Source organism: Gracilinanus agilis, chromosome 3, assembly GCF_016433145.1.
Source record: "Gracilinanus agilis isolate LMUSP501 chromosome 3, AgileGrace, whole genome shotgun sequence".
Classification (NCBI taxonomy): domain Eukaryota; kingdom Metazoa; phylum Chordata; class Mammalia; order Didelphimorphia; family Didelphidae; genus Gracilinanus; species Gracilinanus agilis.
This window is the reverse complement of record NC_058132.1, coordinates 182,848,710-182,863,715: the sequence shown is the minus strand read 5'-3', so window position 1 is coordinate 182,863,715 and position 15,006 is coordinate 182,848,710. Positions and strand designations below refer to the sequence as shown.

General features: G+C 34.2%; 1 protein-coding gene across 2 annotated transcripts in view; it reads right to left on the bottom strand.

The window, feature by feature from the left end:
• The window catches only part of DYNC2H1 (dynein cytoplasmic 2 heavy chain 1), a 390,998-nt gene that overhangs the window by 161,650 nt on the left and 214,342 nt on the right, over positions 1-15,006 (bottom strand). For both annotated transcript variants that reach the window (XM_044668721.1, XM_044668720.1), the window contains 2 exons: positions 14,705-14,848; positions 12,004-12,093 (listed from right to left, as the gene is read on the bottom strand). In XM_044668721.1, the coding sequence (XP_044524656.1) occupies positions 12,004-12,093; positions 14,705-14,848 (234 nt within the window). The remainder of the gene's footprint in view (positions 1-12,003; positions 12,094-14,704; positions 14,849-15,006) is intronic.

The window sequence follows — 15,006 nt, the reverse complement described above, 5'->3', positions numbered from 1 at the left end:
ATTTTCTATGGACACGTGGGGACCTTAAAAACTACATTTCCCGTGGTCCAACGGGTTTCCTGTTTTGGAGTACGTATTCAAGGTGAGGGACAGCTTTAAATAGGGGGAAGTGACTTTGAACTGGTCTCTTTGGCTACCTCAGCTAGCAGGCACGGGAAGAGAGGAGAGGTAACAATAATGGCAGAGGCAGCAGTTTTGAATTCTTACAAGTGCGTGGTCTAATGATTTTATCCCTATCAGCATGGCTTTAATTAAAATACTAATTTATATTATTTTATCAGTCTTTTATTATTTTTAATCGTAACACCCTGCTTTTCCTTCCCAGTGTCCTTTGCTCTAGGTTTAACCATTGCTCTGTCACTCATCTTATCCAAACATTCTAAAATCTCCCTGCAAATCTGTCCTTACAATTGAAACAATAAACAATAGAAAAAATAGGGAAAAGAACCTTGGGAGAGGTCTTTGATACGGGATCTCGGAGGAGAGGGTAAGAACTCTTGGGTACCTCGAGATCTAGAGAAGGCCACGAAAGGATTTCCTTGAGACAGCTGGACACCCTGAAGACCTGCGTTGTTCCTGAATGAATCTGAGACCATTGAGGAAGAGTTCCAGGATACACCAGGGCTTGAAGGGTCAAAGAACCCCCTCCCCCAAAGCCTTAGGCCAATCGAGAAGACTCACAGGCTGTTCTGCCTTACAACAGAGACCCCTGATATCAATATCAATCTGTATTTAGCTCAGGGATAAAATATACAGAAGGGAAGGTGAATTCCCGGTCTTGCTGTTTGGCTTTACCAGGAAGGACCTTGATTTGGGTTAGATTAGTGACTGTCTTATCATCACTGCCCTTCTCCCATCTCCTACAATATTAATAACAATAATAATAAAACCTTAGAAACCAGTCAGATCAAGAGATTCTTAGCAAATGGATAAAGAGGGAACAAGAGGGACAGGGAAAGCTGACGGTTCAGGCCTTGACTCCATCTGACCAAGGCCCCCTGCTGTGCAGCTCGACCTGGCAAAGGGGCTTGACCTGAAGTGCGGTTCTCAGCCAGCCAAACCGGGGACCTAATAATATTATCCCCTGAATGAAACCCTTACCAGGCTACCACCATCCACCTATCTCTCTAATACATCCATATTCAGAAAACATCCCTCACCCTCTTGGTAAGGGTGTATAGGAGAATGGCCCAGACAGACTCACTCATTCAAGTCTGTAATCCCACTAACATCCCAGGGACCTCTCCAAAAATATCATTCTTACACTATCAAATTGGCTATTATGATAGAAAAGGAAAATGAAAAACTTGGTGGGGTTATGGGAAAGGTAGGATGTGGATGCATTGTAGGGGAATTGCGAATCGATTCAATCATTCTGAAGAGCAATTTGGACTTAGGTCCAAAGGGTAAAAAAAAAAAAAAAAAAAGGCACCCTTTGACCCAGCAATACCATTACTAGGTTTGTATCCCAGAGATAAAAAACCAAAAAGGGGAAAGACTGATATGTACAAAATATTTAAAGCAGTTCTTTTTAGAAGGGGCAAAGATTTAGAAAGTAAGGAGATATCCATCAATTGGGGAATGGCTCAATAAGTTAGAGTATATGATTATAATGGAATATTATTGTGCTGAAAGAAATGACAAGTGGGAGGAGTTCAGAAAGACTTACATAAACTGAAGCAGAGTAAAATAAGCAGAAACAGGAGGACATTGTACAGTGACAAGAATACTTTATAATGAACAACTGTGAATAACAGCTATTCTCAACAATACAATGATCCAAAACTATTCTTAAGGACTCATGATAAAAATGCCTTCTACTTTCAGAAAAAAGAATTGAATCTGAATATAGACCAAAACAAACTTTCTTAATTTATTTTTCTATTTCAGTTTTCTTCCATAAAAGGGTTAAGAGGAAAGAAGAGAATTTGAGACTCAACTTACTTTGAAAAATATTGGAAACTGCTTTTACATATAATTGGGGGAAAATAAATTAAATTAAAAATAAAAGAATAGAATTTTGCCTTCTGCTAAAAGACTTTCCTAATCCTCCTTAATTTCAAGGCCTTACCTCTGAGGTTACACACACATACACAGATTAGCCGCATATCTTACTTGTACATACATGTTTACATGTTGTCTTCTTTATTAGGTTGTGATATTCTTCAGAGCAAGGATTATTTTACCCTTTTTTGAATCCTCAGGGCTTAGTACTATGCCCGACAGATAGTAGACTATTAATATATACTAGTTAATTGACTGATTGGCATTATACAAGTTCCTTAAGAACAGGAGATTCTTTTCCAGGCATGGGCAAGGTCAAATAAAGTCCCTTTCAATAATGAATTTCTTTTATTCGGATTCTGCACATCACTTAACTTCTCCATTAACAAACCTATGAATTTCAGTTTCTTAATCTGGAAAAGAAAAATAATAATACTTGGACTTCCAAATACAAAGGGTTAATAGAGGATCAAAGTAAGCTAATGGTTATAAAGTTTTTTATAAGTCACAAAAATCTACAAAAAGCAAGTGGTTATTACTTCCTTTTGGGAGGAAGATTATGAAGTTGGTACATACAGGGGATGCCATAAATACAATATAACTTGATTTCAGTCAACAAGTCAATAGGCATTTCTAAACAATTACTAGTTGCTAGGTACTGTGCTAAGGGCTAGAGATACAGAGAAAAGCAAAAGCATAACCACTTAAACTTTAAGGAGCTCACATTCTAAGGAGAAGAATCAACATAAAAACAACTAGGTACATTCAAGGTATATACTGTATAAATGAGAATTAATCTCAAAGGGAACGAACTAGCATTGATTTCAGCAAGGCACTTTGCCAAGACATTCAAGATAAAATGCAGGCAATGGTGGTGAGATACGGGCAGGATAATAGTACAAGTAAGAAGATTAGAAATTGCTTTAATGAACAGACCCAAACAAAGAGGGCTGATTAATGTGTCATTGTCAAACTTGATAGATATCTTTAACTGAATGTTGTTGCATACTTTCCTTGATCTTATTCTACTCAGTATGTTTAATCAATTAAGTAGGAGAAGACACAGATGATCTGCTTATCAAAGGTCCAGAGCCTCTGGGAGCCTAAGGCACAAGATGGCTTGTACCACCAGGGACTGAGAACCACCACTGATGGAGAGCCAAGCACACTATCCTTATACTGAGCATCTTCATAATCATTCGATTACCTCTCTTCTTTAATGTTTGAGAAAACAAGTTCAGGTTACTCTTTGTCTTAATGAGACTCTTGGGGATAGGAGCTGCAGTTGTATAGGACTTCCTTATTTTATGTCTGGCAAATACCAACCTTGCCGAATGCCTGTGATCCAGAGTTGCCAGTTTGTTTAGGAGAAAACAGTCTTCTCTTTAGATTGAGAGCCCTTTGAAGGTAGACTTTTAATTTTGCTTTTTGTATCACTGGCGCTTAGCACAGTGCCTCACACATACTAGGTGCTTAACAAATACCTACTGACTAGAGACCACTCAACTCTATCCACTTCATCCCTCCCTTTCCCAAGTTTCTCTCCTTCTCAGCTTATATTGTGCTCTCTATAACTTCTGCTCTATTGTAAGCAAACTTTCTTTTGCCTTCACCATCTTCATGATCCAATATTCTGAAATTCCTATCTTCCTTCTACCTATTAATCTCTAAACCTATCCTTCATCCTCAATAAAATCTCCTACACCCCAGCCTAATGTCCTAGTCTATCTCCACTGCTCTGGTCTCAGTTTCCCTGCTTTGTAGTCTTGACCCTATGGTTAACCAGATCAATTACACAAATTGGGTAAGGGCTAATTCTTAGTCTTCATCCTTCTTTACAAAAACAGCCTACAGCCAAGTCAGCATAGTAGACATCTCAGCACAAAGGGGAACTTAAACTTACATTGCTTTGAACCAGCAATGTCATTTTTGTTTATAATTAGTCACCATCATCATCTTAAAAATAAAGATTAAGTTGTGCATTCTGCATGATTTTTATACATTAAACAAAAATCATTTCCTTTCTCATTAATACTGATCTAATTTTGTAAAGAAAAATAAAGTAGGTAATAGATTTATTAAATATCTTAAAACATCTTTAAGGGGGCAGCTGGGTAGCTCAGTGGATTGAGAGCCAGGCCTAGAGACAGGAGGTCCTAGGTTCAAATCTAGCCTCAGACACTTCCCAGCTGTGTGACCCTGGGCAAGTCACTTGACCCCCATTGTCTACCCTTACCACTATTCTGCCTTGAAGCCAATACACAATATTGACTCCAAGACTGAAGGTAAGGGCTTAAAAAAACAAACAAACAAACAAACAAAAATAAATAAATAAGTGAAGAGATAAATAAATAAAGCATCTTTAAAATAATTAGATCAAAATTAATGCTCAATTAATTATGAAATTTAAAATGCATATGCTGTCTTTGTTTTCTTTATATTTATTTCAAAAAGAAATAAAATTGTTAGTATTTGAGATAGATGAGGCAACAAATATTTAGATACATTGATTCCTTATTTTATTGCTTTTAAAGATGTGCAGATTCAGACATTGTATGATTATTTAACATATGAAATTATCCCTTGACCTGTTAAGGTTATAGTCACCACTACTTATAACAGGAGAAATACTTTGATAAAATTAATTTGTTTTTCTATAGTATTCAGTTAATCTCACTCTGCTTAAATTCCAATATAAATGATACTAAAAATCTAAGGATAAATGTAACTCCAAAAAATCATTTCAGAGATTGCCTTACTGATGTATTTAACATAGGAATGATCATTAAAAAATGAAAGAACATCAGGAAACTGAAATTTGTTCGATATAGGAGAATGGATAGAAATAATTCAATTCCTCACTCTCTATTACGCCAACTGATAATATTCAGTAAGAACTTAAGAAATGTGAAACCATAGAACAGAATCCAGAGAGTAGGACCCCATTTAACAAGATTATTATCTAGTCGCCAAATTCATATTTTAATATAACTAGACACCTCAAATTACCAAGTATACTTATTTATCAAGTATGTTACACCAAAGTACCAGAACATAAATGTCAAAATAAGAAATTTAAGAACCTTCTGAAATCCCTGGGACTATACTTATATCACAAAATGTACCTTACTGTGTTGCCTTAAATATTTTTGTTAGCAAATTTTAATTTACCTGTTTTATTAGTGTACAAAGCTATAATTTAATTTCAGATTTATTGCTCTGCCAGAGAAATTAAATTTACTCATTTGTTCTGTTAGCTACTCTTGATTTACAATTGTTTTTTTTTTTTAATTTTTTTTTTTTTACCCTTGTACTTCGGTGTATTGTCTCATAGGTGGAAGATTGGTAAGGGTGGGCAATGGGGGTCAAGTGACTTGCGCAGGGTCACACAGCTGGGAAGTGGCTGAGGCCGGGTTTGAACCTAGGACCTCCTGTCTCTAGGCCTGACTCTCACTCCACTGAGTTACCCAGCTGCCCCCTTTACAATTGTTTTTTACCTTCTTTCTTAGTGGTAACTTTTGACAATTTAATGGTGAAGTTTAGAATTAGAAGTTTCTGAGTTGCCATGCTTCCAAAATGAATATTAATATCCTAAGATTATGCTTCCAACCTGCATGGTATTTTGCACAGAGAACTTCTGAATTTTTTAATAACTACAAGAAAAAACAATTTGGAAAAAAAATCCACCATCTAGATTAATAAAGGTAAGAGTATTAGAGTCTATACCAGGCCTAGAAAATTATTTTCTGATCTATCTCACAGATCAAGACCATCTACTATAGGAGGTACTAAAAATGCTTTAGAGGCTTGTAGGTGGCATGGAAATTTTGAGTTAAATCAGAAATTCAAGCCACAAACAAATGTGGATGCCTTTGCTCTTGGTAAGGGCTTTTAAAAAGTATTTTTGAAGAGACTGACTTTGGCCAGAAAAATAAGGCTCCTATGTCTATAGGAGGACATAGATGAGACATCATTCATGAACTAGTAATTAATGAACTAGTATATTAACCTCTATTTCCAAGGCTAGTTTTTGTTGTACTGAAATCATCTTTATGACTTAATTTGGCTCACCTTTTTAATATCACCTTCTGGGCATCTGAGTACAAAACAGTTATGAGGAACTTCAGGTGTGCCCTGATTCTTGGCTAGTATACTGTGCTGTGCAATTTAGAGACAGAGGAGCTTCATTCAGCTGAATCAACCATATTGTTCTCAATGCCTACCCATGTTCAGTATCCTTCTCCTGCTATGACTAATTAAATCTGCTTTTATTAACTGGTGAATGACCTACAGGTTTCTCATTTCATTCCAATATCAAACATAGTTCTAGAGATAGGCCTGAGTCTGGCCCAGCCTAAAACACAAGGAATAAATTATACTCTCTACTCCATTCCTTCTTTTCCTCCTTTGCCCAATCAACTAATTGCAAGACTCAAATCACAAATCATAGGTCTAGAAGCAAAGGTAACATAATATTATGCTCTGTTAATAATTACCACAATTACTCCAGAAAATAAGAAGTCTCCCTAGCACACATTAGAAGTCAGACTTTTCCTGTGCAAAAGGAAAATGTGTGAAGCCATCTCAGGAACTATGATACCCCTATTTTCAATATAAATGTTAACTTGTAGAATGACAGTCCTCCACCCCTGCATTTACTGCTCCTGAGGCCTTGGTTGGCTATATATAATATCCTTAAATAAATCTCATTTGTAGTTATAGTTCTTGTGTTTGGATTTTTCTCTTTTTTCCATCCTTGATGAGAACAACAAACTATCACATAATCACTCATTTAATGAAACCTTTGAAACGAGGAATGCAAACCAATCAAGTCTCATTGATACTTCCAAGAACCCACAGAAATGTCATCATTCAAATTGCTATAGTGCATGGAATAGCCTTGAAAATTTGAACAGATTTTTTTTTTTAAAGAAAATCCTTTCAAATTTCCTAATTCAATAATAAGCAAAAAAGAAAGCATTCTGGTCATCTTCATTCCATATTGTTAACCCACCTTCAACTTCTGACTAAATACTTTTGCTCCCTTGCAGGAGGATGAATTCTTTTTTGGTTAGGACACACTATATCCATCTTGCCTCACCATCTTGCATTCTGGTCATCTTCTTACCAGACCGTGCCTCCCATCCCTGACCCTATCTTCCATTCCCTTGAGCAATTCGAATGATGACATTTGTATGGATTCTAGGAATAATCAATGAGTAGACCTAATTGGTTTCCTTTCTCTATTTAAATTCCTACATACTTTAAGAACAACAATAAGATCATTATTAACAAGGCTGGAAAAAGATGTGTCAGTCCATGACCCTATGACTGTTTCTTATACCCATATGATTTTCCAGACCCAGAATTCCTTCTTAGAAATTATTGTCTTATATGTGTTGCATTTTCCTATTAGAATGTAAGCTCCTTAAGGGCAGAGATTATCTTGGTTTTTGTAAACACAATCTGGAGGATTTTCCATAATCGCCACATATTCCTGTTATCCCACTTTGGGGACCTATAGGGTAGTTATTCTACCTTCAAATTCTGTGGGGAACAGAATATAATCATAAGTTCATTCTAGAAGGCATTTCCTAGTGCAACTACTTCCTATAAACAGACTCTCCTATTGTCATTGATGGAAATTAAGATTGCTATAACTCTTAGTATCAGTCTGGACATTAAACTAGGATAGCAAAGTGTTATGTAAAATACAATAATTTAGTTGGGTTTTTGTTTTGGGTAAAATGAAATCTGCCAGCTATCTTATAACTATCTAAAATATTTAGATTATTATCTGAATAACAGGAAATTACATAAGTTAATGCTTTTTATTAAAACTGTTACAGACAGCTTGCACTATTTTGTTTAGTTTATTTAAAAAGTCCAAATTTACTGTTACAAAACAAGTCAAACATTTTTTCTGTGCCAGGTCAACTCACTTGTAGTTCAATGTGGCATGCATTCTAATAACCAAAAATCCTTGTTTCTCTCTATTTTCAGATAGCCTATTGTTGTCATATTGCCATCACTGACACAACAGCAAAACTCAGCATGAAACAAATCCTGGCATGCAGTTTAATATTATGCTGATTGCTGAAAGCAGGGAAAGCTTTCACTAAAATATGGGATTGGTTTCATTGTAGCTGAGGTCAGTGTGCCGAATCTTGAGCAATGCAGCTTGTTACTTGATGATTAATGTGCTTTCTGATTTTCTATTAAGAGAAGAACTATTGGTTACGGAATACATGCTGCATACTTTAATGTTGCTAATTTTGAAATATGAATTCTGCAGTTATATACGTGGCTTAGGGTCCTAAACCACAGCATTTCCTTTAATGATCCTTAATTTTAAAGAGAAGAAAAGTGTTTTTCAAGTGAAACAGAAACAAAAAATTACCAAAACATTTCAGATATTTAAAAACAAATGATTTAATGGTTAAACCTTTCCCATTGCTTCTAATTAAAAAACCTATTTTAATATAACCCTCTCCAGACAGATAATTGTGAAAATATCTAGATAATGAACACTTATGATGCCTCTTCCTAATTACAAACTATGATACTGTGAAGAATTTAAATTCTTATATTAAATAAAGTGATAAGAAAATATGTGGATATAACTAAGAAACAAATATTTAGATTTATTTATCAGCAAGAAACATATTTATAAAGGCTAGGAATCATTTAAATCAGTAATAAAGATGTTTATTTTAATCTTCTTTAATCAAGGAGGGGAGGTGGTGGTTGAAGAAGAGGGGTGAATTGAGTCCTTCAATATACTTTGCATGCAATTATACTATTATTTCCTCCCCACAATGAATGGGGGTTTACTGGTTTCTGTGATGCAGATTCTGCTATGTAAGTGATCTAAAGAATACCTAGTGCAGCATTATAGACACAGCAAGTATAGGAATGGGATTATAGAAGGCTGAATTTTGGTAGGGTTAAGACTAAGAATATTGGATGCTTTCTCCAGAGTTACTAGCATGAGCTCATTCCAAGAATCCTGGAAGGGATCCTGGAATGTACAAGGAGCTGGAGGAAGGTGTTTGAGTGAGCAACTGTCACTTCTTGTCCTGAGCTAGGAGAGGAAGACTCTTCTGAGTGTTTCCTACTTTAACCTTTTGTAGAAGGGAAACCTTTAAACTGCATTTGGAGGTTCCTTTTTCACTGGAGAGAACATCTTACAGAAGATCTATCTATACCTCATGTTTTACCAACACTGCCTGAGAGAAGGTTTACTTAAAATCCTGTTTGTTGGTCTCTGAGGTTTCTACTTCAGAGCCATACTAAGCTCTGAGTGAACTTAGCCATCTTGGGTTCATTCTTAGTAAATTTGGAGACAACTTCTGAGATAAATAACTAGACCAACAACTGAGGATTATAGTCGTGTAGATTAGAAAGGTTTGGTGGGAAACTAGCTAGAGCCAGGGAGTAATAGAGTAGCCAGAAGAACTGAAGAGTCCATCATGAGATGGATGTAGATTAAAGGGTTGGAGTATTAGGACTTAGAACTAGGGCATCCTTGTGTTTTAATCCTCATATTCTACCCTGGGTTTCTCAATAAACATAGATACTTTTAAACATAGAATTTTTATACAAATTAGTCTCCAAGGCTTGTGTGCACTGGCCCAGTGAAGGAAGGCTCACTTTGCCTTCCCTTCACAATAGGGAATTGAGATACTTAGACTTTTTTTTTCCCACAGAAAAGTAAACAAATAATATCCTTTTATTTTTAGAGCTCTGGTGAAAGAATAAACTTCCAAATGACATCCCATTTTTTTAAAAATTGTAAACTAACCTACCTCTGGGTTAGTCACACTGTGCTTCGTAACTCTTACAAACAGTCAATTAAGTATCTAACCCAGTTTCCTATTATAGATATCACCATCTTTCCATATTATTTCTTCACAAGGGATCAATAACAATTTGATGAACAAATGAATGGGTATGAAGTTTTTCTGCCTTTATCTGTTCTACCAGGAACTATACGTAAAAATTATTTTGTCTTAGTACTCACAGTATCTTTAACTTAGAATCTTAAAAGATCTTGTAAACATATCATCTTGCTTAAAGTGGATGATTAATTCTAACAGTGCTTTTGTCAAGTCACTATTGACACTATTTTATCATAGGTTCTTCAGAGAGCTACAGGATTTGCTATTTATATTGGTATTTATGTCTAGACTTCATGGTAGGTAGTGGACCACTATAGTTACAAGAAAAAAATATTTTGAGACCAGTTTCATTTTTAAAGAAGTTTATATTACCCTGATAGTCTTCCCTTTGGCAAGGAGATGCACCATTTTTTGCCAGTTGTAAAAACTGAATGAGAAAGCATCAAAAGTTCAAATCTGTTTTATGAAGATTTCTGTTTCTCTTTGCTGATAATTTCTTTTAGAATTAAATATTTCACCTTTATAGGTCTAGGGGAAAATTATCACTGTACTAACAATTTTTTTTCAACAATATTCACTAGAGTAGACCATAAAACTAGGTTTAAACAAATCTTGAATGATACTAGTGTAATAGCTATAGATAATTAAAATCTATTTCAAATACCCTAAAACATCCTCAACAGGATTACTTCATCTGAAAATAGCAAAATACAATAATCTTTAGGGTTCATAAGAAAAATTAAAATTCATTATTAAGTATAAAATGAAGAATTATCAATCCAATTTCAGTCAGAATATATATGTATGCCTATATAGTGTACATACACACACATATTATGTACATATGTTATGTCATCACTTGGAATTATTCTTTCTTACTATCTTTAAAAGACCATTTTAATATGTAAAATTTACCTTTTTATATAAAAATGCAAAAGGAGCATATTAACTTATAAAATCATTGTGATCTGTATGAAATACATTAACATTAAAACTGCTTAAAGAAATGTCATGGCTATAAAAGATCATTTTTTCTAAAAATTACATATAAAATATTTTTCTCTCAATATCTTCCATAATTATCTGGGACTGAAAAGCCTTCCAGGAAGTTCTTTGTGTCTTTGGTCAAGCCTTTTGTAACTGTAGTATACAATATTTTCAATATGCTATGTCATAATAAGCTTTTTTTTTTGTCCTAGTGGAACTATGATTTCATCACTGTGAGGAATTCCCAAATCAACAAACTGTCTATAATTTATCATCTCAGATTGCACCAAGAGGTTAAGTGACTTTAGCATGGTTATACAGTTACTATGTGTCAGAAGCAGAATTTGAATCCATGTCTTGCTGGTTTCAAAGACAGCCATCTATCCATTAAAGAAATTTGTCTTAATTACCTACATAAAAGGAAGGACACACAGTATGCATGGCAAAAATAACCATTATCTGCTATGCTAGAGAAATAGGGACATCAGTCAAAATTTCAAATAAAAATTAAGAATTAATTTGTTACTCTAATCAGTGATGGCAAATCTTTTAGAGGGGTGGGAGTGAGAAATGTCCTCAGGCACCCATGGAGAGAGGGAGGAGAGCGGTCTACCCCACTACCCCACATCCCTCTAATTTTCTACTAATGAACTCTGCAAGCACGCCCACAAAGAGGTCTCTGAGTGCTCTCTCTGGCAGATATGCCATAGGTTTGCCACAACAATCCTAGATCATATGCCTTCAAAGACTGAAACAAGTGAAAAACAGTGATTTACAAGCATACAAGCATTTGTCAAAGCCTGGTAAGCAAAACAAAGTCCTACACAGAGCAGGCACTTAATATATATTTGTTTAAGAGTCAATTTTCCTTCCAAAAGAGCAGGAATAGTAAATAGTAACTCTCAGATAACTTTATAGACTACCTATGCTGATGATTGGAGTGAAAATTGTTTGAATAAACATTAAATATGCCTTTACCTAGAGCTATCCAGTTGAAATTCTAAAGAACCAGTCACAATTTCTACCAAATAAAAGCAAAAGTGTATTATATTTTTAAATAAAAAGTTCCATCTATGAAATGATATTTGCAAATTGTCATGATTGCACTTACCTTAAACAGACAACGACATACATATTCATATACCATATGTTTTAATGAGCTGACAAGAGACTGGATTCTTTGTTCAGTATTTTCGGAATCCTGTATACAGCAAATGGAAAAGTCAAAAATATCATAAAGTCGATAGGCATTCTAACATATTAAAAAAGATTCCTTGGGGGGCAGCTGGGTAGCTCAGTGGAGTGAGAGTCAGGCCTAGAGACGGAAGGTCCTAGGTTCAAACCCAGCCTCAGCCACTTCCCAGCTGTGTGACCCTGGGCAAGTCACTTGACCCCCATTGCCCACCCTTACCAATCTTCCACCTATGAGACAATACACCGAAGTACAAGGGTTAAAAAAAAAAAAAAGATTCCTGAAAAGCTTATTCCTTCCAACTCAATAATTCCTAGAATATGTACATTTTCATTCACAAATAATATAAACTGATTTGATTAAAATTGTTTTAACTCTGGCAAAAGAGAAGAGAGGAAAATAATAGAATGAATAAATGCTCTAATTTAGAATTTTTTAGCAGAAGTACTAAAGAATCCCTCTCTCAAAAATTAATACATAAGGTTCAAATCTGGCCTCAGACATCTCTTGGCTATGTGTCCCTGGGCAAGTCACTTAACCCCCATTGCCTAGCTCTTACCAATCTTCTGCCTTGGAACCAATACACAGTATTGACCCCAAGGCAGAAGGTAAGGGTTTAAAAAAACTAAAAAATATATATAATGCATTTATATAATGTGTTCAATATTATTTTAATAATAAATTTTAATTTTGATATATTTAATGTATCTTTAAAAGACTATAATAATATAACCTCTAGACCTGGAACAGATTGGAACTGGCCCCATAAAATAGGGATAGAACTTTTGATTATGATATGTTGATATCATAATCAATATTGATATCATAATCAACATTTTGAGCTAATTGGCTACAATTCAGATATTAATGACTATCATTTTTCTTAAATTAGATCACAACAATACTTGCAATTGAAACTGTTTATATATTCACCAAAGAAAGTTAAGAATAAGTCCAATGGAAAAAAAAAGAATAAGTCCAATGTCTGTATGACCAAGTGTGGATTTTGGAAGAAAGAGAAGTATAACTTTTTTTTACTCTTGGTAATTTTAGTAATAAATTACATCTAAAGTACAATAAAATAGTATATATAATGGCATCTAAGAGTCAATTAACCTAATGATCACACAATTATGGTTATTATGGCAAACCTGGTTCAAGAGATATAAACTTTACATATTAGAATAACATGATGAGAGTTTTTATTTAGTTGGATTATAGATTGAGACTTATTTTCTTGCCCTCAATATTACTAGGATATTACAGATGCCATGATGGAGCTCTCATATATCTTGTTGGTTGACATAAAAAAATAGAATTATATTAATTTGGCACCAATTAAAATTTTAATAAAATAGATCAAATATATAATACTATAATGTTTGCAAAGAGCTTTAAATATATTATTTCATTTGATTCTAACAACATCCCTGTGAGGTAAGTGATATTATTATCCCTATTTTGTATATAAGGCAACTGAACTTGCCAAGGGACAAAAAACCTGAGTGATTGATACAGGATTCACACTGAAGTCTTCTTAACTCCAAGTCCAGGATATTATGGACTACATCATCATAATTTACTTTATAATGTTATGACTTTTTAAATTATCTATAAATCTAAATAAAAAGTTAAGGAATTGTGCTGTAGGAAAACAAGTAAAAATGAATTATAGATTTCACTTTGCCTGTTCTCTACAGGATACAAACTCTTAGACAAAGGAAATAAAGCAGAAAAACAGTTTAAGAAATGCCATCATCAAGTCTTTTTCCAATCATTTCTGAACATCTTAAAAGTCTAATTGTATACTTGCTAAAGAATTTCACAATATTTCTTGGCAGAATACTACTTTATTTCATTTCATTATGTGAATTTTAATTTAGTGTAAAAACAATGCAATGGGTTGAAATGGTTTTAAGTCTGCAAGGGAAAAGAAATACTAGGTATAGAAATGTCACATAACTGGAAGCAACTGCTACAGTGCCAATATGAGATACTTTACAGTCCAGTAGTCATGTCAATCAAACATGGCAGTTTGCCCTGAAGGGCACCAAGGCCACACAGCTTAAAGTCTGGAAATATCTGTGGCTATTCCGACTTCTCACACTAAAGGTATGACCACAGATGATGATCTGGTCCACTTGCTTTCATGTGTATTTATTCCAAATTCTATTTTAGAAACGATTTCAATAAGAAACATTGATAGGGGAACAATTAATGATAGAGACACTATGTTGCTTCCTTTAAAAACCAAACATTTAAAAATGACATTAATGAAAAAAAACATTGTGTTCTTTCTTCAAACAAAAAGCAAAGTGACCTGCTTGACTAGGAAATTATTGTAATTGTTTACAATACCTGGAAAAATAAACATTTAAAAATGTTAAGATCATGGTGATATTTTAGCATGATCCAAATTTAGTTGAATTTAGTTTAGTTTATACTATATAATGGGATTATACACTGTTTTTATGGGGAAATTAATTTTATTTACTTATTATTTTGATTTGTATCATAAGCTAATCTGACCATGAAAATATTAATTTTACATTCTTTTTTGAAAGTTTTTAGAAGAGTGTCACAAATAGAGTAATTTCATTACTGCACCCTGGCTTCATACCTGTTTGTGCTGCAAAGCTCGTTGAAAAAGTCGAAGAAATGAGGCCAAACTGAAACGGTACATGTTATTAATTTTAGACAAGTCGGAAATAATAAAATACATCTTGCTGGCACTCTCAGCTAGAGGAAGATAGGCATCCCTTTCCTGTGGATAAAAAAACAAAAAGTTCAAGTCCAGTACTTTACTGCCACCTAAGGATCATGTGTAAATAGCTACTCAATGTTTTGCCATTTGACATAACTATAGAATGTTAAAGATGAAAAAGTTTATGTATGATCAAATCTCTTTTATTTTATAAATGA